Source organism: Haemaphysalis longicornis, unplaced genomic scaffold (genome assembly GCF_048455015.1).
Source record: "Haemaphysalis longicornis isolate Haplotype H1 unplaced genomic scaffold, Haemaphysalis longicornis Haplotype H1 scaffold_4, whole genome shotgun sequence".
Classification (NCBI taxonomy): Eukaryota; Metazoa; Arthropoda; class Arachnida; order Ixodida; family Ixodidae; genus Haemaphysalis; species Haemaphysalis longicornis.
In genome coordinates this window covers 183,691,048-183,715,008 of record NW_027526361.1, presented here as the reverse complement: position 1 = coordinate 183,715,008, position 23,961 = coordinate 183,691,048, and the positions used below count along the sequence as shown (strand labels likewise).

The 23,961-nt window shown below is 46.5% G+C and overlaps 2 protein-coding genes across 9 annotated transcripts in view; one reads left to right on the top strand and one right to left on the bottom strand.

The window, feature by feature from the left end:
• The window catches only part of LOC144179555 (protein capicua homolog), a 102,575-nt gene extending 88,638 nt beyond the window's left edge, over window positions 1–13,937 (top strand). For all 8 annotated transcript variants that reach the window (XM_077707949.1, XM_077707952.1, XM_077707950.1 and 5 more), the window contains 2 exons: window positions 1,463–1,612; window positions 6,588–13,937. In XM_077707949.1, the coding sequence (XP_077564075.1) occupies window positions 1,463–1,612; window positions 6,588–6,835 (398 nt within the window). In that variant the 3' untranslated portion in view covers window positions 6,836–13,937. The remainder of the gene's footprint in view (window positions 1–1,462; window positions 1,613–6,587) is intronic.
• A 2,446-nt stretch (window positions 13,938–16,383) lies between these two features.
• On the bottom strand, window positions 16,384–23,278 carry LOC144179556 (uncharacterized). The gene is made up of 3 exons (XM_077707956.1): window positions 23,086–23,278; window positions 22,514–22,569; window positions 16,384–16,824 (listed from the first exon to the last, which is right to left on the bottom strand). The coding sequence occupies exons 1-3, from the start codon at window positions 23,261–23,263 to the stop codon at window positions 16,678–16,680; spliced, it is 381 nt and encodes a 126-aa protein (XP_077564082.1). The 5' UTR covers window positions 23,264–23,278; the 3' UTR covers window positions 16,384–16,677.
• Between the last annotated feature and the right edge of the window lie 683 nt (window positions 23,279–23,961).

Genomic DNA, 23,961 nt, shown 5'->3' with positions numbered 1-23,961 from the left:
AACTTCGCAAACCGGGAGAAAAAGACCTGAACATTTCAAAAATGATGCTTATGAAAAGTGCATTTTTTGGCACTTTTTCGGTCCCAAAGACCCGTGTGCCCCCTTAAATGCAAGTGTGCTCGTCTTGCCTTCCAAGTTCAGTAGCTTCCATGCCCTGTCGGAGGATAAGATAACGGCAGCTGCTCCTGCCACAAGCGAGAGGGGGGCTTCCGACGGCCTAGCAGCTATCTCCAAGTAATGAGCTCGGTGGACACGGCTTGTTGTACAGCAATACGTCTTGCGCCTGCATTTCTTCCCCCCCCCCCCTCCGTAATGTAACGCTTTGGGTGCAGTGAAAAAACATTGGTATGTTTGTTATCTGAATAAACATGACGTTATAGCACAGCACTCCTTTTTCTAAACATTGCATTATGATGCCAATGATGGGGAAACATACGGGGCTATTTTTCTGACCTTTCCAGGGCATGTTGGGGCAGATTCGCCTCAATGAATTTTCACTTCAACGAAATTTTTCGCACGTCCCGTCAATTTCGTTGTAGCGGGATTCGACTGTATTATCAGCAGAGCTGTTTCAGCTTTTAGTTTTGTTGTTGAGCGTTACCAGAAAGAATACTTAGAAAAAAATGCGGGAAGCTCACACTAACACGTAAGATTTGAAGGTAGCGAAGCTGTACACAACCGTCACGACCGTTGTGACTGTTTAAGTCCACGATTGCAGCCGATTTGCTTCTTCGTCATTGCCGCAACGACCTTTACTCCATCGTTGCGGTAACTGCCAGCTTCCTTCATTTTTTTGGAAGTGATAATCATTGGGCACCACCGTGGAGGGGCGTACGCTATGATGGGTCCTTTTTGTTCTGAGCTAGTGTTGCCACGATTACGGCGAACGCTGGAGTTCTTTAGTTGTCTCTCTCTTGTGCCAACATTGGCCAGACTCCCTGAGTGGGTATGCTTGGCTTGATGAACATGCCAATTAGTTCTGCTGCAGTTACCATCAGCCAGGGTTTGGGTGTGCAACTGTGACCTAGTTGTAGCTCACTGCAGAAACCTCTTTAACTGGTACACATCAAAGCAATCTGAGGGACCGGTTATTTCACTCAGGGGGTTATAGGAGCCCAACAAATCGTGCACACACGCAGTGTGTGCATAAGTGTTGTTTCGATCTTATTATCTTGTAAAGCAATCGCATTTCTTGATAAGGAGGTCTTTCTGCTTGGTGGCTGCTTTCGTGGTACAGTGAATGTGTTTCCTGTTCTGTTTGTTCCCACGTGTCGACAGGACACGTGCCTGGAGAATAAGCTCAGCCTGTTGGTGTGCGGTGTACGGTGTCTTCCTTCTGTTTGTTTGCGCACTCCATCCTGTCGTCTCTATATAACTGGAGCCCATTCAGCACGGGCATCGTGTGCTGCCTCCTACACAGTGTCTGTTGCACTCCCGTAGTGACCCCCGTCCCCCCTTTCAGCGGACGCCTCGGACGGGGATGTGGGCTCCCCGCGGACCCCCAAGACGCCGGCCGAGGGGGAAAAGAGCCACTCGTCCCTCCGACGGGTGCTGGAGCAGCGCCGACAGCTGGTCATGCAGCTCTTCACGGAGGAGGGCTGGTTCCCCTCGGGTGAGCATCTCCTCTCAGGGCGCACAGAACAGAGGGGGTCAAAGAGCGGGGGGAAAGACCAAGAGTGAACTTTTAAAGTCGTTTTAGGTGCGGAGTACCCGAGGACCGCACAATGTCCGTCTGCGTCCGTGCGCACAGCACTTACAATCGCAAAAAATCGCACAGGCAGCGGCAGGATTCGAGCCTGTGTCTGGTAGACCAGGCAGAGTTAGTGTCAGTCGTCTTACCCACTGGGCTACGACCGTGAGTTAGTACTTGAGAGTCAAACGGCTTACTCCCGCGCCTGTAACGGTGCGGAGTACCTTGGGACCTCCCAATGTCCGTCCATGTCCACCTGTGCGCACACCACCATCGAGCGAAAATCAAGCGAAATTCGATTTGAGCCGTGAGTTGCAGTTTTATTTAGGAAATAATCAAGGTGCAACTCACGGCTCCAATCCAATGACAGTCGGGGCACAAATCGGGTGTCACTCGGGGCGCAACCTGGATGCCATTTCGAGTCCCTGTACTCCGCACCCTCGCCATAATCCACAGAGTGGAGATGCTGCCCTTTTTTCTCAGCTCTTCATCCTTGTTTTTGGTGATGTCGATGCATTGCAAGCATTAGAGATTTCACCACCTGTGAACTAGCCAAGTTCTGAGGAGGCATAGCAGCTAGCGTCTTCATAAGGGGGGACGCTGCAAGTAAAGTGTCAATTTTTGTCAAAATATACAATTTTCCCTTTTTTTTCCCCGCATATTCTTCAGACCTTCATAGAAAATTAAAAAAAAAAAACACTTTCAAAATGGTCTTGTTTACACCGCGGGAACGTGCCGAGTTGTTGACTGTGAGCCGCCATGTTGGTAGCATTGGAAAGAGGAGTACGCCTTCTTCTCAATGGTCCTGGTCTCATATTTTGATGAGCGAAAATGAAGGCGCGATGGGCACGTAAAAAAAGAAAACGAAGGACAGCAATTGGCTGCGCGGGTCACATGGTGGCAGACCCGCCGCGGTGGCTCAGTGGCTAAGGCGTTCTGCTGCTGAGCACGAGGTCGCGGGTTCGATTCCCGGCCGCGGCGGCCGCTTTTCTGATGGAGGCGAAAAGCAAAAACGCCCGTGTGTACGAGATTTCGGCGCACGATAAAGATCCCCAGGTGGTCAAAATTAATCCGGAGCCCTCCACTACGGCGCGCCTCATCGCCTGCGTTGCGTTGGTGCGTTAAACCCCACAATCAATCAAATCAATCACATGGTGGCAGGCGCGACCTCTTACTGGTCAAAGCTGCGCTGTGCATGTTGGCAACCTTGGAAGCGCAAGCGCATCTGCGGCCTCTCCGCCGAGTACCGTAATTACCCGATTCTAACGCGTACCTGATTTTCCAGGCAGAAAACCGAAAAAACTTGCACCTCCGATTGTAACGCGCGCAGAACTTTGTGAGCAACAAAAACGAATGTGAGAGAAACGGGCGATTTATTTCTCGAAGCAATCTCACTCATCTCACTCCTCAACCATGTTCAACCATGTTCAATGGGATCGTGGCCCACGCCTCGCACGCCCACCCTGCGAGCTTCTCCAGAGGCATACGCTTCAGCCAACCGCTCGTTGTGAACGCGTGGGAGGCGCTCGTAAGCTGCGGCAGCGGCGCACCTTCGTTGCCGCTGCTGCCATTGCTGTTATGAAGCACGCAAGTGGAATAATTCGACAATTTGTGGGAACGCCGATAGAAAAGCTTAGGCGCCTAGATCCGAGAAATTGTTGCTAGAAGCTTTGGCGCCATCTTGAGATGGCGATGGCAATGGGTCGAACAAAATTTCAGCTGTTTCGGCAGTTTCGGTTTCGTATCCGATTCTAACACGCATGCAATTTTTCGGCCTATTTTTGCGAAAAAAAGATGCGCATTAGAATCGTTAGAACCACGGCCGCTTTTCTGATGGAGGCGAAAAGCAAAAACGCCTGTGTGTTCGAGATTTTGGTGCACGTTAAAGATCCCTAGGTGGTCAAAATTAATCCGGAGCCCTCCACTACGGCGCACCTCATCGCCTGCGTTGCGTCAGCGCATTAAACCCTTCAATCAATCAATCGTTGCCACGAGATATGAAATACATGGGCTTCCATGGACGTTCGCCAGGGATCCGAAAATATTTCGTACTCGCAAGATTTCACTATCACGGAGTTTGACTGTATAGCCTTGCCTTCAGAAGCAACTCGGCACTTGTACATAGCAGTGGTTTATATCCAAAGCATGATAAGGATAAAAATAAGCTACTTGAAAGCTTGGTATAATATTCAGCATAGCTCTAACTTCCGTGCATGCTCATTTTTTCTTTCAATATTCTCGACATTAAAGCCAGCCAATATTTCTCCCAGCACAGCCTATATGCACAGGGCTATATGTGTATGCGTTAACATTATTTAAAAAAAAAACAATATCTGGAAAATGCTGTGGGTAGGGTGCATTTTTAATGCCAAGAACAGTTTCTTCTTACTAATTTGGATCAATTTCCACGATCGCTAAAAGAGCCACGACCAACACCCAACTCGCGCGCTTGGCACACAGCCCTATTTTTGCGCCGCACATTTACGACAACGTATCGTAATTTCAAGTACCATACTCTACATCACAGTGTCGGTATTAACATCAGATCTAATGATGCAGGCATTAATTACAACGACTCGCGTACAATCGCAACTGCTAGCACAATTAGGTGATGCCCCGTGCGTCGTGGTGATGCAGTGTGCGTTGCAGCTTTTGGCGCGTCAATCGTTCCTGTCCCAAGGCTAGCGAAACCGCTGTCAAACACAGCGTAGCTAAGTGTGTAAACACCGCAAATCAGTCTAAAAGTTCACCTAGTGAGCATAATTACAAGCGCACACGCTGCGTTTGACACTCTGGAGATGGGTCACGGTAGTCGTGCGTACCGTAAAGCGTTCAGTGGCCTCCGCCTTTCAAGCTACCCAACTTCGTGCGGTCCGGCTCATGATTTCACTTATTCCCGTCGCAATAACGTTCAGGTTGAATACCACAGCGGGTAAAATGACTGAACAGAAGCTCGGCCGGCCGAAGCAACGAAAATAAACCCAGAAACGCGCATTACACAGTTTTGGCGCCCGCCATCTTGTTTTGCCGCTGCAGCAACCAATCAGGAAGGCTTTCAGTATGCCCCAACCGGACGGCCTATCGTGCTTCAGCATCTGTTACGGGCTTCATTTCTACATCTTTTTCTTTTTCTGCTGTTTGCGAGTTCATGAATGATCGAAGAAAAAAAGCTGAATGGAACCAGAAATAGGACGGCTTGGCTGATCTAACGATACCAGAATGGCCACGCCCGTTGGCAGCGTTGCAGAGATGCAGTGCTCCGAAAATTGCCGTACGATTTTCGGAGCACTGCATCTCCACAACACTGCCACCGGGCGTGGCCATTCTGGTATCGTTAGATCAGCCAAGCCGTCCTATTTCTGGTTCCATTCAGCTTTTTTTCTTCCATCATTCATGAACTCACAAACAGCAGAAAATGGTTTTTCGTGGAAAAACCTCACAAACGCATAGAATGCAAAACATAGAACCGAACATGCGGCTTTAAAAAAAAAACATGTTTTGGTGATTTTTCCTATGTTGAAAGCCGCATCCCCCTTAAGGGCATCTGACTGCAATAGAAAATTGTTCGGTTTAACACTCGGTGTGCAGTGAGAGTTAATATGCCAAAATTTTGATGAAAACAAACCCGTTTATTATGCATCGGCCATGGCAGTATGAGTGGACGTGGCAAGCGTCTTGGTGCTCCAACAGGTGAAGTTCTGGCAGTTTGCTGATCCCAAGGACGTGAATTCGATTCCCGGGCCGTGGTGGCCACTTTTCATATAGAGGTCGAAAATGAAGAATGCCTGTGCGTTGAGATCTTGCGGCACGTTAAAGATACCCAGGTGGTCAAAATTAACTCGGAGACCTCCAGTGTGGTCTTCTTGTTCCCCAGGCGTAGCTTGTGTGCGTAAAATACTGGGAGTCAAGTTATATTCCGGCAGCTTGTAGCCTGCAAAAATTTTACCATGCCTTCCTAAAGAAAGTTGAGAGAGGCGCGGAAGCTTTCCAACATCAAAAGTGCATCAAAACCTTTGCAGAAAGTGCATCTAATCGATTGTCAAACCTTCCGAGGCCGAAATCAGAAGCGAAGAGCAAACCCATGTGGCAATTTTTCGCGCGCCAAGTAAACGCGTCTGTGAACGATCTCATTGTATACCGGTATGTGGTTTATGAGATAAAGGTGCACTGTTGTACTCCTTGTTCATGGTTGATTTGTGTAGTGTGTTATCTAGAAGCGTTGTTTTTTCGGGATTTTTAAGTAACCGTGTTGACACAGTGGAAACCTGGTTCCACGTCTTGTGTGTTTAGAGATCAACGGACCAGCCGGTGTATGGGGAAATGCATTAGTGTTTGTACAAGACGCCATCAGTCCTACTGGGCGTGCTTTTGCTTCAAATGTCTACCCTGAAAAATTCGCGCATCTCCACGAAGTGAATCATGATGAGTGAGCGAAGCACTGGGGATCGTTCTTACTGTAAATCACCCGTGACGTTGCCCACTCGCGCATGTAAATGAGTGACAACGCGTGTGTACAGTATATACCATTCCAATGCAGTCCAATCCATTTCAATGCAATCCCGTCAAATCCATTTCAATCCAATCCAATGCTCCTCTCGCATGCGCAGCACGGCTCTCCAGGAGCTATGCTCTCTCTCTCTCTCTCTTTCTCTTACCTTTTTTCCACAAGTTAGCATTGATAGTTGTTTTTTTTTTTTTTTTTCGCGTTTTGCAGCCTTTTAGGTGGTTTGACATACATATATATACGTATTCAGTTTATACTGATGTGTGCACGGACGCCAGTGGATGGACATTGCGAGGTCCTAAGGTGCTTCGCACCAAAAAATGGGATGCGAGTAACTCTTGAGCGTGTCCCTTGGCCAGCGAGACGACAACTGCCGTTCCTTTGTCTGTGCAGCGCACGCAACAGCGGCCTTCCAGCAGCGCTACCGCGACGTCTTCACCAACAAGAACACGCTGCAGCTGAAGATCCGCGAGGTGCGCCAGAAGCTGATGGCGCAGAACAACCAGGCCAACATCGCCACCACGCCCAGCGCCCACGACAACGCCGACAGCGCCGCCAAGTCCGACCAGCAGCCGCCCAGCAAGGGGCCACCACCCACCGCGGTGGAGCAGCAGCCACAGACGCCCAGGACGGGCACATGAGTGACGGTGACGGTGACGATGGTGACAGACTGCATGCGTGGTCTCTGCTAACGGGGTTCCGTGTTCGTAGCCGTTGTGGACTTGGCAGTTTGTTGGTCAGCCGCTTCTTTCCTTCTTTGTGCGAGTTTCTCGCCGTGCGGCCACTGTTCTGCTTCACCCCGGTCAGCTGCTGCTGCTTCTTCTTTTTTCTTTTTTTTTAAGAGTTTTGCGAGTTCAGCTGCACCTTGGTGTAGTGCGGTGAGGCTGGAGGCCTCGCTTATTATTGCTTTTAAACCAGTACTGTTGTTGTTTCGCCCGTACTACTTCTTCATTGCACCGTGGGCTGCCAAAAGGGAGTTTTTGGGCAGGCCAGCCTTCCATGAAGCCGGCTAGGATGGCAGTGACGATTCCTGGCATCGAGGCAGCATTTGCGGGCCACTGTGGTGGCCCCACCGCTCAAGTGAGTTCGGCACGTGTCGTTTTTTTTGTGTGTGTTTACTTCGGCCGAGTGTTGTTCCCTGCGGACTCTTGTGTGAGAAAGGCGAGCTTGCATTTTTGTTTCCTTTGTCAAAAGTCCACGTCTCAGCGATGCGAAGGATCTGATTGAGCCCGTTGTGCGGCACTGCGTCATGCCTCGTTTTGTCGCTCTTTATCTCTCTTTTCCTCCCACTTGTTTTTCATGATGTGTTGAGGCGTGCTTTTTTTTTTCTTTTTATCAGCTGGCCTGTGTTACCTTATCATTGTTGTTTCCAAAATGACGGCAGTTGAGAGCATTTGACGTTCTACTTGGACTGCACGGCGAGGTTTGTTAGGCAAGCACTTGTAGTAGTTGCTGAAGTGCAAGCGTACCCGTGCGTTTTAACACACAGTAAGCAGGACGGGGGGTGAGCACCCCACAGTGATTTCGTTAATGCTGTACGAAGGAGCAATTATGAATGCTGCTGTCTGCAAAGTATTTTCGTACGTAGCTCGTTGTCATACCATGCAGAGCTGAAAGAACATGCTTTGCCTTGGCGCTACTGCTGGTTTCGTGGGAAAGCAAGTTGTGCAGTTTTTAAATTCTCCCGTTTATTTTTTAAAACTCGTTGTGAGTTCAATTCAGTGGGTATGTGCTGGCACTTCGAAGTGGCGGCGTTGTAAAAATTTTAGCCTGCGGTTATTTGTCCTCTCAGTGGTGGGTCGGTGGGAAGTGTACCCACCGTTGGTGCCGTGTGTGGGACACACCTTCAGGCACGCAGGGTGGGTCCACTCTATTTCGTGGGGATGTTTTTCTTCCGCGTACACCTACCATTATGTTCCCTTGCATGCCTGCCATTGTCATCCACCTTTCCTTGTACATATGTAATTCATACTTCCGTTATCGTGTTAATGCACTGGCTCGCTTGCCTTGTTGGTTTGTTCACGTCGAGGGCGCCCTGTTTCCGCTTTCTTTCGCTAACATTTCATTGCCTTCCCCGCCCCCACTCCCGGCTTCGCTTTTTTTGCAGTTGCATTGTTCTTTTGTTCCTTTGTTCTTTTTAGTTTGTCTGGAGGCCATTTTGTTTTTTATTCCATACCAGGCTATCGCTAAGTGCAGCCGTTTTTTTGGGGGAAACACATGAAATACTGGGTGTTTAGAAATGGATTGAACATAAATTAATTTTAGGTAAGTGGTCGTACCTGTTGAGCATTCAAGGCTATTGCGTCGTATAGAAAAGGCAGTTCACGCACTCCTCCTCACGTGTGGCATTTTTAAATGGAGGTACTTTTAAAAATTGCTGTTTCCGTTTGTTGGTGCTCTGTCGCTCTGAAGGTCCTTTACAAACGGTTTTAGCATGTCGAGAGGGTATGGAGCGTCAGCCGCTGTGCATGAGATAGGTGAGGCATGATGGGTATGCTGTTTTTAGGAATGCCGGATCACATTCAGTTCCCTTTCCAGTTGTTTTGTTGTTTGTTTTTTACCTGTGCACGCATATTTTTAGGTAAATTTGTTACAGTTTTTCGTTATTGCGCTGCATCCAGTGTAGCATGGCTTTCCACGTGCCTTGCGTGACGGTGGCCTGAATAAGAATATTTCTGACGTCCTTCAGTTTGAAGGCTATTCAAAAGTAACCAGAGCACGTTGCTGGCTACCGGGGTGGTAGTTTCTGGTCTTTATTTATTTATCGCCTTTTTCTTTCTTTTTTTCAAAGATACGTACCGTTGGCAGTGGGGAGTGCTCCAAATGAAGCTGTTAAAAAGGTTCCTCACATTCACTGCTACTGTAGTTACGTTAATGTTATTAAGTGCAGTCAAACTGCCTGTAACATTGGCTCGTTCTTCCGGGACATTTGCAGCTGTATCTGAGCAACTTTTCCTTTTTTTATATAAAATTTTAAAACCTGACAGCAAATTTTGTACACCTTGTCGACCGAATAATGGAAGCAGAGTGCACGAACGCTTGCTTGTATGTGTGCATGGTATTGCTATTAAAATAGAAATCAGAGCTGCTACAGGTCCTAATTAAGGTGCAATTTACGGTTGATGATTGTTACCCGCTAAGCACATTTAACGTCCGTCATTTTTGGGTGAAACCAGGCTTTGCTCGATTGTGCATGTTTCAAAACAGCAGCCAATCTTTCCACCGGAATTTGAAAAAGTGTGCAACCCAGAAACGAACAAACCCGTACGTATTAGATAACTTTATGTACAAACCTAGCACTAACTTCGCAATCATCAAATTGAGATTTTAGCATTCTAAATAAGTTTGCACTGTCTTTAACACGGTGCCCCTCTGATCCCAGCCGTGGCAGCCATTTTTCTGGTGGAGTGAAGGCGGGAAAAAGTGAGAACACGCGCACGTCGATATTTCGGCGCACGTTAAAGATCTCCAGGTTGTCTAAATTTATTTGTTGTCCTATGTTATGGCACACCTATTGTCCAGGTGCTGCCCCGAATTTGAACTTAGTTTGCAGTGTTTACGCGTGATCGTACGTTTGATAGAGCCAACGTGGGTGGCTCTCAGTCTGGTTCAGAGCACAAACTTGGGCAGAATTTAAAACAATGAAAACATGAAAAAAAACACTAGAACAATGAAAAACTCCGCTAAAGGTGGTGGCAAGAGGGGGCAGCTGTACGGACTACCACTGAACTTAATTTCGGTGAAGAAGTGTTTACATACACGATACACGTGTACATGAAAAACTGTACCGCACATGCGTGAAAATCAGCGGGAAAGAGGTGAAGAAAATACCGAAGAGCATTGCGAGAGGCATGTTTTTAGTGCCGGTGAGGATATTGGCACCAGTAATAGTTGGCTGCAGTTGACGCGATCTGGGCGCGGTAGATAATTCTTCTTGTGTTTGCGTTTGTCGCAAACTGGGCAGTTCCATTGGGCTTGGATTTCATAGATGGCATGGGGAAGTGACATCCCTGCCGGGCTTGGGACGGAGCCTATGAGGAGCTGTCAAGAACAGGTACCACATTTTCCCGTGTATAGTATTGTACTACCACCTAACAGCGTGTCACTCCAAAATTCCATAGGTAGGTTGCACTGCCTGTAATTTAATCAAATATTTGTGGCGGGGAGGAACAGCAGTTTCGCACATTTGAACAAAGACACCCAGCTTGCAACTGCAATGGTACATAGGAGGAAGCGGTTCTGTTTGTTTTGGCGTACATTTGCGGATATTGGATATATGTGCTGTGCAGCATTCACTGATCTGTCTACCATACATTTGTGCTCTGGCAAATTTGTGTGCGTATTCATGCAGATAAAATGTGGCAAACCTGGTGCTGACAAAGAGGTGGGGGGGAACATAAATTACCTGTTTTTGTCTTCAAAATTATGGTCAGTAAAACCGTAACTTAAAAAATGCGACTTCCGTTTTTGACAAAAGTGCTGTATTTATAGACGGCGCAACATACAAAGCTATGGATTAGCTACAGAATTCCCCACGAAAACGTTGTATGCAGTAGCGCAACCTATACGATGGTGCGAGTCATACACCGGAATATACAGTATATCAACTGCAGTGCAGTGTGCAACTTATGTCTGCCATCATGTGATCATCATGCCAGCACGAAACTTACCTGTGACTGTTACCAAGACAGCTTTAAAGAAAGAGAAATGGTGTTGCACACCTTGACACCTTCTAAGCCAGCACCTTTGAACGATGGTGTGTTGTCCTGTTAGCGTTCACTGCCAAAGCAACTGACGCCACACTCCGACATTGGTGCAAAATTCGCAGAGTTTTTCATTGACCCAGGGCCATGTGTATACGCATTACATAGTGTGCAATATGAGACAAAAAAAAACGTACCTGCGCTACCCTTTTCTGTCCCGGAAAGGGTGAACAAACATGCACATTGCATTAGTTGAAAGTGAATAGCACTGTTTCACAGCTTAACCTGCTTGGGCCGTTACGTTTGTTGTGTTAGATTTGTTGTCCTTTCTTTTTTTATGCCTTTGAAATGTCTGGGCAGGGTTATACTTAGTACAAACATGTGTGCCGTAGAGAATTGTGGGAGTATTTCTCGGGTAATGCGTCAACACAGTTGCGTGCAATTGGAGAAGGGTGCACTATTGAGGATGGTATATACTGCTGACTGGCGAACGTCGGCCAAATGTCTTGCTCCTTCTAGTATGTTTGACAAAAACGAACTCCTCTCGCTCTACCCGCTTCAACCTTAAGCTCTTCGTTGCCCTTTTTTGTTCGCTGAACTGACGTGAGCGAGGTCGTCGAAAGCTTCGTTCTCCGAGCAGACTGTACGAACTACCCGCAAACAAGCCTTTAATCTCTAGTGTGCTGCATGCGAATGAATCGCAGCCATCCTCGTAGTAAAAAACAAAGGAGAGAGAGAGAAGGAGAGCAGGTTCGCTTGTAAAGACCGCCGGTTACCTTGATCTCTGTACTAGCGACTGCCGCAGCCAAAGTTTTTCGATGACTCTCAACATCACGGCAGTTGTAAGACAAGAGCAAATGTGTGGCAATTCTTTCGTTTTCATCTAATAGTACCGTTTTCATCTAATAGTACACTAGATTTGGCTGGACCGTTCCAAGGAAGGGTGCTGTTATGGGAAGCCGTGGGAAAAAGAGGAGAACACAGGAAGTTGCGCCCAGTGCCCTGTGTAGTGCAGTTCCCTTGAATCTGTGCCTATAGTGGAAAGCTGCGCTGAAGAAAGCAGTGCCAGGGGCTTTCTGGCCCTCGTTCACCCAATCGAGCGAGATTCACAGAATTTAAAAGCACGGAGGAACAGAATTAGAGCAATGTCCAGGACCCCTAATCTATCTGCATCTTCTTCGAAAGGAAGGAATTTTAGTCGGAAAGGAAAGAAGAAAAAACAAGCACCAGCATATGCGTGCCGATGTGTGGCCCGTTTTGAGTGCTCCGTGTGTTTGGGCTTTCAAATCCTTGTACGTTTCCCCAGCTCTCTCTCCTGCTGTTGCAACCTTTTGCGCGTTGCTTCGCCTCGAGGCACGTGCACGTCCTTTGAACACGCCTGAAGGCCTCGGAGTAGTGGCATGCGTTTGTCGCCTGTGCGTGTCATGCTGCTGTTCACAGGGCGAAGAACCATTGTCTGCGACAAACTATTACGCCCGTAGCACCAACAGATGCACCGACCGATATTTTTAACGAGGCAAGGCGGTGTTTTTAAGACATCGCGAAATGCCCTGTACATAGAAAAAGTGTGGTTTTTTTCTCGTGTCACCGCGCGTTAAGCAGTTGTTGCCGTGAGGAGGTCTCGAAAACAGTAGTCGAGGGTCTATGAAGATATAAACACAGAAGTGTGGTACGGGGAAGGCCTTTCTTAAATATTTTTTTTTTTTAATCGTGCAGGTGGTTGTGAGGCGAAGAGTTTTGCTTCTGTGTTGCTTCGCAACGTGTGGCCTCTATTGCCAGTTGCGCTGTTGTTGTCATTGTTGCTGCATGAGTGTTATTGTGTCGACAATTGTGTACTGCTTGCTGATGTTTTTCCATTTTCATTTTTTTTTAATGGGTCAGTTTCTTGAAACAAAGCCCACGTGTTCATGCTATCGTCTAATCACAGGTTGTTGCTAAAAACGGAACATAACAGGATGTTAGTCCGAAATGGTGGCAACAAGTTTAAGAAAACGCGCAGCTCTTTAATTCTGGATTTGGGGGCGTTTTTTGTGGTTTAGCTTCAATTTCACATTTGCAAGAGAGTGCGGGAAAATAGAAAGAAAAATTATCTTTCACCTGTAAAATAACAACCACCATCTATTTCGGTCAAAGTTTACATCGGAGCAGTGCATTCGGTGTGAAGTCGTGGATAAGCGCTGTTTTTTTTTTTAGTTTGGACAAGAGCTTTGATAAGCAGCTGCTTGTGTGCATTTGGAACTGCGGCAATTGTTGTGTGCCAACAGCCATTGTTACGGGGCTTGAAAGCTTCGTCTTTCTTCTAGCGCTGAAACAATGCCTAGGTGCGCTGGCTTTGTTAAATTTCGTTTAAATAAGAAAAAAAGAGAGTGTACCGCCGGAATCTATGCGTGTTAACTGAAGCCGGCGGGAAAGACAGCGTTCGTGGGTTTTGCAAGTGCCAATTGAGTTTCCCCGTGGCATCAAACTTGAAGTTACAATCAAGTCAAGAAGTGTACATAGACACGGTACTGGTTGAATATGTGTTTTAAAAAATATTCCCTCTCCCTCCAAAGGGGCCAATGAGAAAAGTGTTTTACAATGTACCGTACCGAAGCATCTACGCTTGGACGTTGTTCGTGACATATTGTTTGCTCCATCATTTCTTGTTCTGCTACGCTTGCGTTCATACATATTGAGTGCTAGAAAGAATACGTGTTGACACGGCAGATCTGTTCTCTATTTCGTGTCTGTTGTTTCGTTTTCATTGCTTCTGTGCAGAATCAGCATTTCGAAACTGTTCTCGCTCTTTGAATTTTTTTTTTTCCTGTGATACTTTTTTTCCAGTACAGATCTTAAACGTGAAGGAAGGGTATTGTGTCCGCAAGTCATCTTGTGTATCCATTTTTCTCCTTGTTTGTAATGTGTATTTTTTGTCTAGTTGTTTTTGTGCTTATATTCATTCAGCGTAAGAAAGGAAAAAGAAAAAAAAAACTCATGACAATTGACATGTACAGTGCATGTAAGTACGAATAAATTGCCCCTCAGTCCATTGTTACCTCAACGTGCCTGTCGTCGTCTTGCACTACACTAAGCGGTCTACAAAGTTTAAAGGGAGATTGCGTTGGGACTTTCGAGAACAGCCCTCCTTCAACGGGCGCTAATTCAATTTGAAATACACACACTGTGTCGCCTCTTTCCCCTCTTATTTGGGATTTGATACGAGTCTGAACCAGAAGCCTTTTTCTTTAAAATGTACCTACCCGTTTGGCACAGGGCAATACAAGGCACTACACTGCAATAGTAGAATTTGCAAATTTCGCAAACTTCCCTTGTGTGTGCAAGTCCAGCTACGTCACATCGAAAGTCTGATCGGAAAGCAACACACTGGCAGTCCATACCAATCAGTCGCTTATCTACGCCAATACCAATCATGTCTGGCCAATCAGTCTACTATACCAATCGCAGCACCTTACCACTTGTTAAGCCATTAATAACAGCAGAACGCTACCTGCAGATTGGCAAGATGGGCTAAATTGTTCGACCCTTGCATTCTGCTGCAAAATTTCCAGTATTCACCTTGATTGCACTTTTGTACAATATGAAAGGGCTAATTTTAACACTCATTATCACGCGGTCCTTAGTTTAGCTGTGTACTCTCAAGAATTGCGGTCAGATGGAATTCGTTGATCACGAGAGAATGGTAACATTATCGGTTTAATGCATTGTGGAGCCTTTATATTAAATAAGCACCTCTGGCCACCCGAGTAATCGTATAGACATGCCACATTTTTACCTGCGAAGCAGTATACTTCTAACCAGCCAAGAAAATTTCCGTGTCCACGTCGGCAGAAAACTCCCATGCTGCTACTGGCTACACAAACTAGTGACACTGCCAGGGATTAAACCTGGGCCTGAAGAGAAGCGGAACGAGAGCCCATCATACGTGGAGACTGGGGAGACAGACTGTGGTGTGGATTCAGCATCTGAGGGGGAGGGCACTTTTTGGGGGTGACACGTGGAATGAGTGAGGGGGAGGCAGTGAGAGACGACGCCATTGATTGCCAAGCGTGCCGCCCTCCTCCTCACCCTTTGAAAGACGCTCGGCTCCATTTTCTTTCTGCTGATGCTGCTGCTTTCGGGACGCCGCCCCCGCAAATCCCAGACAAGGGCTGGGATCACTCTTTGTAGAGCCACGTGGGTGGATTCAAGTGGTGCTGCATGAGTGATTGTTATGGGTGTCATTTCCAGCTTTGCAGTCTAACCACCTTCACAGCGTGAATTGGGGCCAATTTTCTTAACCTATGCACACAAGATTTAAATGTTTAGTGTATTTTACCGTCGTGAGCAGAAACACGCACCCAGTTTTTGCCTGCACACCTACAGTTCAAACTTCCGTTACACATTGTCATTTCTTTGAACCCAGATATTTCATCTACCCACTCAATACCCTTGGTGCTTTAGGACTATGCAGTGCAACTACCTATACTGTGGCAGTAATTGCAGCATTGTTACTGCCAAAGCTACATCAACTATCAGGTAGGGAAATGGAAATATTTTTTGCAAAATAAGATGTTACATAGCAGAAACAAATTTTGTTGTGGTTCTGCAGCACCATTCAGTTTGCAACATGTTGAATACAGGAAGTACTCAAATCTGACCGCTACCTACCGAGCGGATATTGCCGTAGACATCGTGGAAGAAAAAAAATTGTGCGAGGACAATGCAATTCAAATTAGGAAATGCAGTTGAAAATGCTTGCTCAATGGGCTTTTAAACGTTTCCAAATCTGTCAATCTGTCGCGCTTCAGAGACAGCTGTAGCGGATATTGCCGTAGACATCGTGGAAGAACAAAAATTGTGCGAGGACAATGCAATTTAAATTAGGAAATGCAGTTGAAAATGCTTGCTCAATGGTCTTTTAAACGTTTCCAAATCTGTCAATCTGTCGCGCTTCGGAGACAGCTGTAACATTTTACAGGTACATATTACAAAGGCAGGAGTGTGTTATTCCCAACACTAGTGCGTCCCCCTTAATGCCTGGCAATACCGTACTTTCGCGCGTATTACCCTCTCCTCCATATAATCCGCTCCCCCACTTTCAGCCTGCCTGCACATCTGATACAGGAAAGGCTGCACCAAAGCTACTGCTCAAGCAATACCTCCCATACTATGTAGACAGAAAAAGCGTATATTTAGCAAGTAGAATACACAGAGTGGAAGGCGAAAGTCACAATTCACTCAGTGTCACTGCTCTCGCTAGAGCTATCACTTGAGCCGCAGTACTCCCTGTTGTACAAAAGGTCATCTTCACGCCACAACGCACATTGCCGTGAAGCTGCAGTAAAGGAAAAACCCTGCGTATTATCGTACCCCTACTTTGCCACAAAAATTTTCGCATTTTTGGTGCGAGTTATACGCACGAAAATACAGTACATCTGAACGGCACTGATGTTGCAGCATTCAGGTAGCCAGCAAGCAAACACGAGATTCAGACAACGACACTGCAGTAACCAGTGTGCGGGGGCTTTTATTCAACTTTAGTGCGATATTCGTAGTCATGGCGTTGAGACAAAACATGCGTTTACGAAACAATGTGCGCCGTTTCGGTCGCTGGGTGTAACAAGGATGGGCGCTACAACGACGAGCTCTTCTAGGCACAAGAGGTCCTCGACTGTCAGATCGACGATGGCGCAATCCATTTGGGGCTTCTTCAGTGAAGCCATGCGTGGGAGAAGGCGGGCTGCATTGCCCAGGGTGGTGGTCAGCGGGTGGGGGGCGTTCCTGGGGTGGCTAGCGCGTTGTCAGCCGCGCTCGATCCATTTGCGGCTGTGGCCCATCTGTCGCAGGCTGAAGGCGGATAGCAGGATGCCCACGGTCGACAGCGCAAAGGCTGACGACGACACGACGCGGTCCTTGCCAGTCTTCAGCTGGCTGTCAAAGTAGACATTCTGCAGGTGGGTAGGAAAAAAAAAAGCCGCAGCTGTATCTCTCTGCTTGCGACGCCCAACCTGCAATAAATGCCTGAGTAGTTTTCCTGAAATGATTTTCGGGTGAGGCAAGACAAATGTGAAAGTACGCACACTGTTCTAGACAAGTGTGTTGCCCTCTGTACGTACATGGTTTCAAGGCAAACCTTTTCGACGTGCCAAAATAAAAGTGTACTTTTGTAATTAATTATGCGGCTATTCGTGAGACACAAAACTTCAATTTATACTTGCAAGGAAATCAGCAGTTTCTTCGCTTTGCAGCTATTGCTGGTGGCACCGGTCATGTACGACTCCAGAAGGAATGATCGATGTACTGACTCCATCAACTTGAAAACCTTTTTTAATACCAGCCGATTGGACTCTTAACTTGTAAGGTCTTTTTTTTTTTTTTTGTAATCCAGCCTAATTCGCGTGTTGGTCATGCAGTTTCACCCATTTAATTCCAAAGGTCTTTAAAGGTGAACTCCAGGCAGTTTGACATCTAGCCAGCAAAACTGCAAAACAACAAGTTGAAATACGGTGAAACCGAATGGTGAAAACTTGCTAAGTGGCCTTTGTATAAGGTTATAACAGCAAAGCAACTATAATTTACAATTACCACAAACAAACAGAGTACTTGCAACACAGTGCACCTACTGCATTCAAGCCATGCAATATTCACTATAAAATTTCAACTACACCACTCCAGTGTAGTAAGTAGCACGCCTCCCAAGGCATATTTACTTCAAGGGCTCCTGGTCCTTTAAACGTAACTAGCTTTGCCCACCCTGGTGTAGCTACAGAAGACAGTTGACTAGCACTCTTTCCTGGATGGGCTGAATCACTACAACGTGTGACCCATGCATTGAAATTCTGGGTCTCACTTGACTCAAATTTCCTTCCTGTTTCAAGGTTTTCCCTCTTCGCCTTTCAATGCTGCTAGTGAAATGTAAGAAACAGCCAAATTTATCGTCGCCATCCAAACAGGAAAGTAAGCCTTGCTACATAACAGGCTTTGCCGTAATGAAGTTCCTACATAATAGCCTTTGTCAAACAGCTACATAACAGATGCCAGCTCAAGGCTGCGGGTCTGAAAACAGCAACTTTTTGAGGAACACTCGAGTGAGTCAAACACTGTCTACACATCTCACTAGTCTGGACTGTGCAGTGCAAGACATGTACACTCGGCTCGCGAGGGCGTAGCAAAATGCATCGCCGCGCCATCTGGCGTTGCATGTCTGGTGTCAAGACACCAATGTGTGCGTCGAGCCCTGTCTATTCCTTCTCTTCAAATGGAAAAGCTGATAGCATTGAGAGCTTGGTGCTAGAGGTCATTTTTGATGCTCAACACATCTCTTCAGATCAACACACACATGCTCAACACAGAAGGCAAGCGTTGCAGGGGGCGGCAGAAAGTTAGAGGGCAGATGAGATCAAGAAGTTCGCAGGGATAAATTGGTCACAGTTGGCACAGGACCGGGGTAATTGGAGAATAATGGGAGAGGTCTTTGCCCTGCAGCAGGCGTAGATAGGCTGGTGATGATGATGATGATGACATCTCTGACGAGGTCGCGTGTTCAATTTCCGGACGCGGCAGACACTTTTCTGATGGAGGTGAAAAGCAAAAACGCCAGTGTGTACGAGAATTCGGCACACGTTAAAGATCACCTGGTGGTCAAAATTAATCTGGAGCCCTCCACTACGGCGCGCCTCATCGCCTGTGTTGCGTCGGCGCGTTAAAACCCTGCCATCAATCAACACATCTCACTGGCACACGCTTCAGCAACAGATGGCGAGGGTGAAGCGTGCCTCGCTCTATCTGCCTCGCTCTGACAAAGGATGCATTGCAACGAGATTTTGACATGTTAGTTTTAACTGCGATAGCGTTTGCTTGACTGTCTAAAAGTGGGAATTAAGGTCTCTGTCTCTACACATCATTTCAACGCGTATTGTGACCTATCATTTTTGTTCTTTTTTTTGTCAAACCCACAACTGCGCCAACCTCTGCTCTCGTTTTTTCCCCGTCAGTACCTGTTATAGTACATGTGCAAGGTGACCTCTCATCACACTTTATTCAAATAAACTATTTCTCATCCCCATTCCTCCCCATTTTGGTGTGCTCATTTTTAGTTACCAAGAAACTGCATGTTTTAGGCAAAAAATACAAAGATGGGATGGAATATATGTGGCACAAGTTCTTCACCAAGACGGGCAAGACATGTTATCTGTCAGACAGGAGCAGAGCAAGCAATGCAAACTCCGCCCTCTCCTTGTGCTGCCGAAGCGCGTGCGAGTGCGTCTTGTTTGTTAGCAAAGCAAGTGACCTCTATCGCCAAACGTGATCAGCTTTGCCGCCTGAAGCGAAGGAAAGACAGGGTAGCGGGCATGGCTGGACGCACACGCGCACACAGATGTCTCGACACCAGAAGTGCAATGTCAGATGGCGTGTCGATGCATTTAGCCACACGCTTGCGTCGTACCCCGGTTTATTTTTCCACCGGGTGTACCAAGTGCTTTCAGCTGAGTTATACCTGTGCTACACGAGTGTTTGGAAGGACATTTCAGTCGAATGACCTTCGAAATTTCAAATGTCATTCGAACTGGAAGGAGTTCTGTCGATCTACACGACCATTCTCAAAGGCAGCTGAAAGTTTCCGCGTTCGCCCGTCATGTTGTGGTGTCGCCACTGCTGGCATGCTTCGTTCTTGGCGGAAATGTAATTTTACAGTTGAAATGGGCAAAAACGGAATTATTAGATGGAATTGATAACTACCTACAAGCGCGCACAAAACATGCACAAGGCAGCGAGTTTCTTTTTGTCTTTTTTCGCACCGCCGGTGTGGAGAGTACCAAGTTACCTCGTAATCGCAGAGCAAGTGACAGAGAACGAAAACAAGTGCACAAGTGAAAAATTATGGAAATCTTGCACTTCAAACACACAGTTTGACTCGTAAATAATTGTTTTTGTCATTACGGCTTGCAGAAACTGAGCCTGAGGGTACAACCGTTCGTGTTTCAAAGGCCTTTAGACTCTCAAAGGTCGGTTGTCGTGCTCCTTTGACTCAAATGCCATTTTAACCAAATGCCTTTAAAAAACGTGGTGTAGCAGCTCAAAGGTGTCATTTGAGTCAAATGGCATTCGACTCGAAGGCCTTCAAAATGCTCGTGTAGCAGAAGTATTACACACTTTCTTTTTTGGAGGGGGAGTATTCACTGCTGTTTATTGAGTTGGAGAAATGTATAAGCTGCACTTAAAAAGTTGATGAACCAGAACTTAGAAAGTTCAGATGGAGCAACAACAGGCATTGGAAACTAACATGGCGGCCAGTGTAGTTCACAAGGCAGGCACTAAGGGTACACAGCATTCTTCTTTGTTTCTGCACATACAGATTAATAATGGCTCCACACTTCCGCTAACCTGCGAAATGCAGGATTATGTAATCTGTACAGTAGAAACAAATTAGAGTTGGACAAATACACTTTCGTGCCCCTCTAAAGGGACAGACAAGCGATTTTTGTGGAGTGCACATCCTCCAGCTCATATGATTGCCAGCATTTTATATACTAGGGTAACTGCATGGGCTTTCTGAATAAGCAGGCAAAAATAATTTTAATTTTGCTCTAAAATTTCCGAGTCTGAAAGGTGCTGACATGTAGTGTATAAACGTGACAACTCCACTGATTTCAATGCGCAATTTGGAAAACAGCATGAAGGAATAGAAAAGGTTGCACATTATCTTTGTTTTAGCCGGGGACAAGTTTTGAACACCCCTTTTAATCTCATGTGTAGTTAAAAGTGGGTTGATTGGTTTGATTGTGGGGTTTAACGCGCCGACGCAACGCAGGCGATGAGGTGCACCGTAGTGGAGGGCTCCGGATTAATTTCGACCACCTGGGGATCTTTCACGTGCGCCGAAATCTCGTACACTATGAGCAGGGTCATTTGTTTTTGGGCGTCAACTTTCCAAACATGTAGCACTGAGATTGAATGATATTTTCAGTGTTGCGAACTTGTGGAAATGTTACTTTCTGAACCGCTTTCCAAAATTTGGATTTTATTTTCATTTAAAAATATGTCATGTAGCAACACATCTTTTGAGGTGCACATATGTTTTACACAGGGAATGTAAAGAGAAAAACTGATAATAGTTAACTGTGCAAAAACGACGACGTTGAACTCGTCAGCGTGCTTTACAGACTTCATGGTACGACAGAGCCACTTCAACTTGTAGTGTCGCAAAGGCTTTCAAAAATTTCACCAAATGTCTACAGCCTTGTTCGCACAATATCCTTCAACTATGTCCACGAAAGATCCATATCCAAGCCACATTTTGGAAGCTGTCACCAACCAGAGCACAATTTCGTAACGACGGAATGATTCGCAACAGTCCCATACTTGCTTTCGGTCTCTGCTCAGCTCTACGCATACAGCACATTCTTTCACTTTCCCAAAAGGGTTTTGTTCCTGGCTGCAGCCCAATTTCTGAAGTATTCTTGTACATGGCCACATTTTAAGGGGAGAGGTGTGGCGCAACAAAACTTTCCCGAACGTCCTTCAGCAGTAAAGAAGTTAGCACGCAGTATCAGGTTTCATACGGAAACAATAGACTATGAGTAGGTGCAAGTTAAGCCACTCAAGTGCTGCCATATAAGCTTGTAAAACAGAAATACAGCCATTTTTCGGCAAGGTCCTCGGAGGCCTCGCCAAATCACCCCCCTACCCGGCTGGGTAAAATCAAGACAGACTGATCAGTTGCAGTTGCGAAACGACACCAGCGAGGATTGCTGTACTGGATGGGAGCAGTCTGTCTTGATTTTTACCCAACTGGCCAAACCGCTTCCGCTCACTGACTGGCCAGCGTCACTGTTAATTATTGATTGTGACGCTGCCTAGTCAGTGAGCGGAAGCGGTTTGGCCGGTTGGGTAAAAATCAAGACAGACTGCTCCCATCCAGTACAGCAATCCTCGCTGGTGTCGTTTCGCAACTGCAACTGATCAGTCTGTCTTGATTTTACCCAGCCGGGTAGGGGGGTGATTTGGCAATGCCTCCGAGGACCTTGCCCATTTTTCCAAGCAAACAACCTTCAAGACATGGTTCCCAAAGACACTGCATCATATATTAACAGGGTGCGGCGATGTTATCTGAGAACTATTTTTGCGTGCAAACCGCAGTCAAATTTCACAAGGTGACATTTTATGGTCAGCTTTGGCGAACTCCCGGCGACGGTACTAAACCTGGTAATTTCCCAACCAAATAAAAGCCATTTTTCCAACCGCTTTTATCTTTGTGTGAGGGTAGCGCTCGCTACGTTGTAAAATCCGGCACGCCGAATGTTGCACCACTGAGAAAAACATGTTGCCATCACGTTGTGAAATAAAAAGGTAGACGCTCTCGCCGACTCGGCGTTTGGACTAAACAGGGCAGGAACTATCAACTTCGCGCGAAATTTGGCCACGAAAGAGCGAGGCAGTGCTTCGATAACACAAAAAAAAGTTCTTCACGTGCACTAACAATGCAAGACTTCAACAACGACAGGGGCATAGTGTCCTCCAAGCAGGGAGGGTGGCATATTTCGCATGACATCAATACAACTTGAACAAGCCCGCAAACCACTTCGAAACGAGTACGCCGGCTAACCTCAAATAAGCAGTGATTGGAAATCCACTTACGTGAGAAATCCTAAATGCGTAGCGGCTAGCTTTCGATACAAACATTCTCCGGTAGCCTGTAACAGCACACAGAACAGAAATCAGCGTCAGCGAAACACCCAAAAGCATACCCATAGGGTAAGTTTGGGGCAAAATATAACTGTAAGCAATGCTGCGGTTATGGGACTGACCGCTCAAGCCAAACGGGTCAAAGACAGCCGCCGCCGCGGAAGTAGCATGCTTCGAGCCCTTCTGAATCACCCAAAGTTAACACACTGCCATATAATGATGTGCCCACTGTAGTTGTCCGTCACACCTGCTACAAATCCTTTCCGTCACGCCTGCTACAGTTCACTGCTACAAATCCTTTTTGATAATTCAAATTTCGCCGTGGGTCACCCAGCATTTGAATGAAAGGTCACGAGGGGCACGCGAAGTCAAGTCGAACAAGTTTTACAGCTTGCCAGGTTACCACATGCCGCAGATTTAATCACTGAAGCCTTGTTTCAGAAGAAAAATCAGTCTGGGCGACTCAAAACAGGCTGAGAAGCGATTAAAGACGCGATTAAAGAGGAACCACGGCGGAACCTTACCAGCAACCTCGGAGAAGCTTCTCGCAAAGAACGCTCGATGCGGCAAGTGACGCGGTTGCCAGACTAGAGAAGAGCGCTCCTGCGGCGCCACCGCGGCCTGTGCGCGCTGCGTTCGTTTGTGCGTAATCTGTGGCGTAGCGTGGCGCAGTCTGGTTCTAACTGGATTTCTGTGGCGCATCCATCTGAGTCAACGGGACGTGCACAAACATGCGCTTGTGGCCCAATCGCTCGAGCCGGTCAACATCTTACCCGTGATTTCGCGGCGCTTGTATGCTTCTGGACGTGAAATTGATGAAATGGAACTCCGTTCCAACTTCTTTCGGGTATATTTTATAGTGCGCGTGTCACAGCCTGCAGGTGAAAACAATATTTTTTCGAGCTGTATTAATTATTGAACCAGAAATTTCTTCTAGCTAGAAATTCAGTTTCTAGCTGGATTGAGATTTTGTTCCGGCTGCCACCTTAGCATGCATTTGTCAGTCCAGCTGGAAAGAAAAAAAACCTGCAAGCTGGAAAGAATCGTCTCTATAGCTAGCTAGACTAAGACTTTTTTTTTAGTTAGGAACTGTCGATTCCAGCTAGAATGTATATAAATCTAGCCAGAAATGAATTTCTGGCTAGAAATGTTCTTCCCATTTTCATTCTCGTAATGCGCAATCCTCCTTTGCCGAGTGCTTCTGCAGAAGAACGCACAACTGACATGTTAACACACATAAATCATTGTAACGGTAGCAGTCAAGATAATTTCTAGAAAAAAAAATTAAAAAAAAAAAGCACAAACGTTAGTGCATTTTTTTTTACTTTTTGTGTTTTTCAATATTGCATATATTGCAAAACACAAAAAGGAAATAGCTGGAGAAATTATGGAGGCCTCAG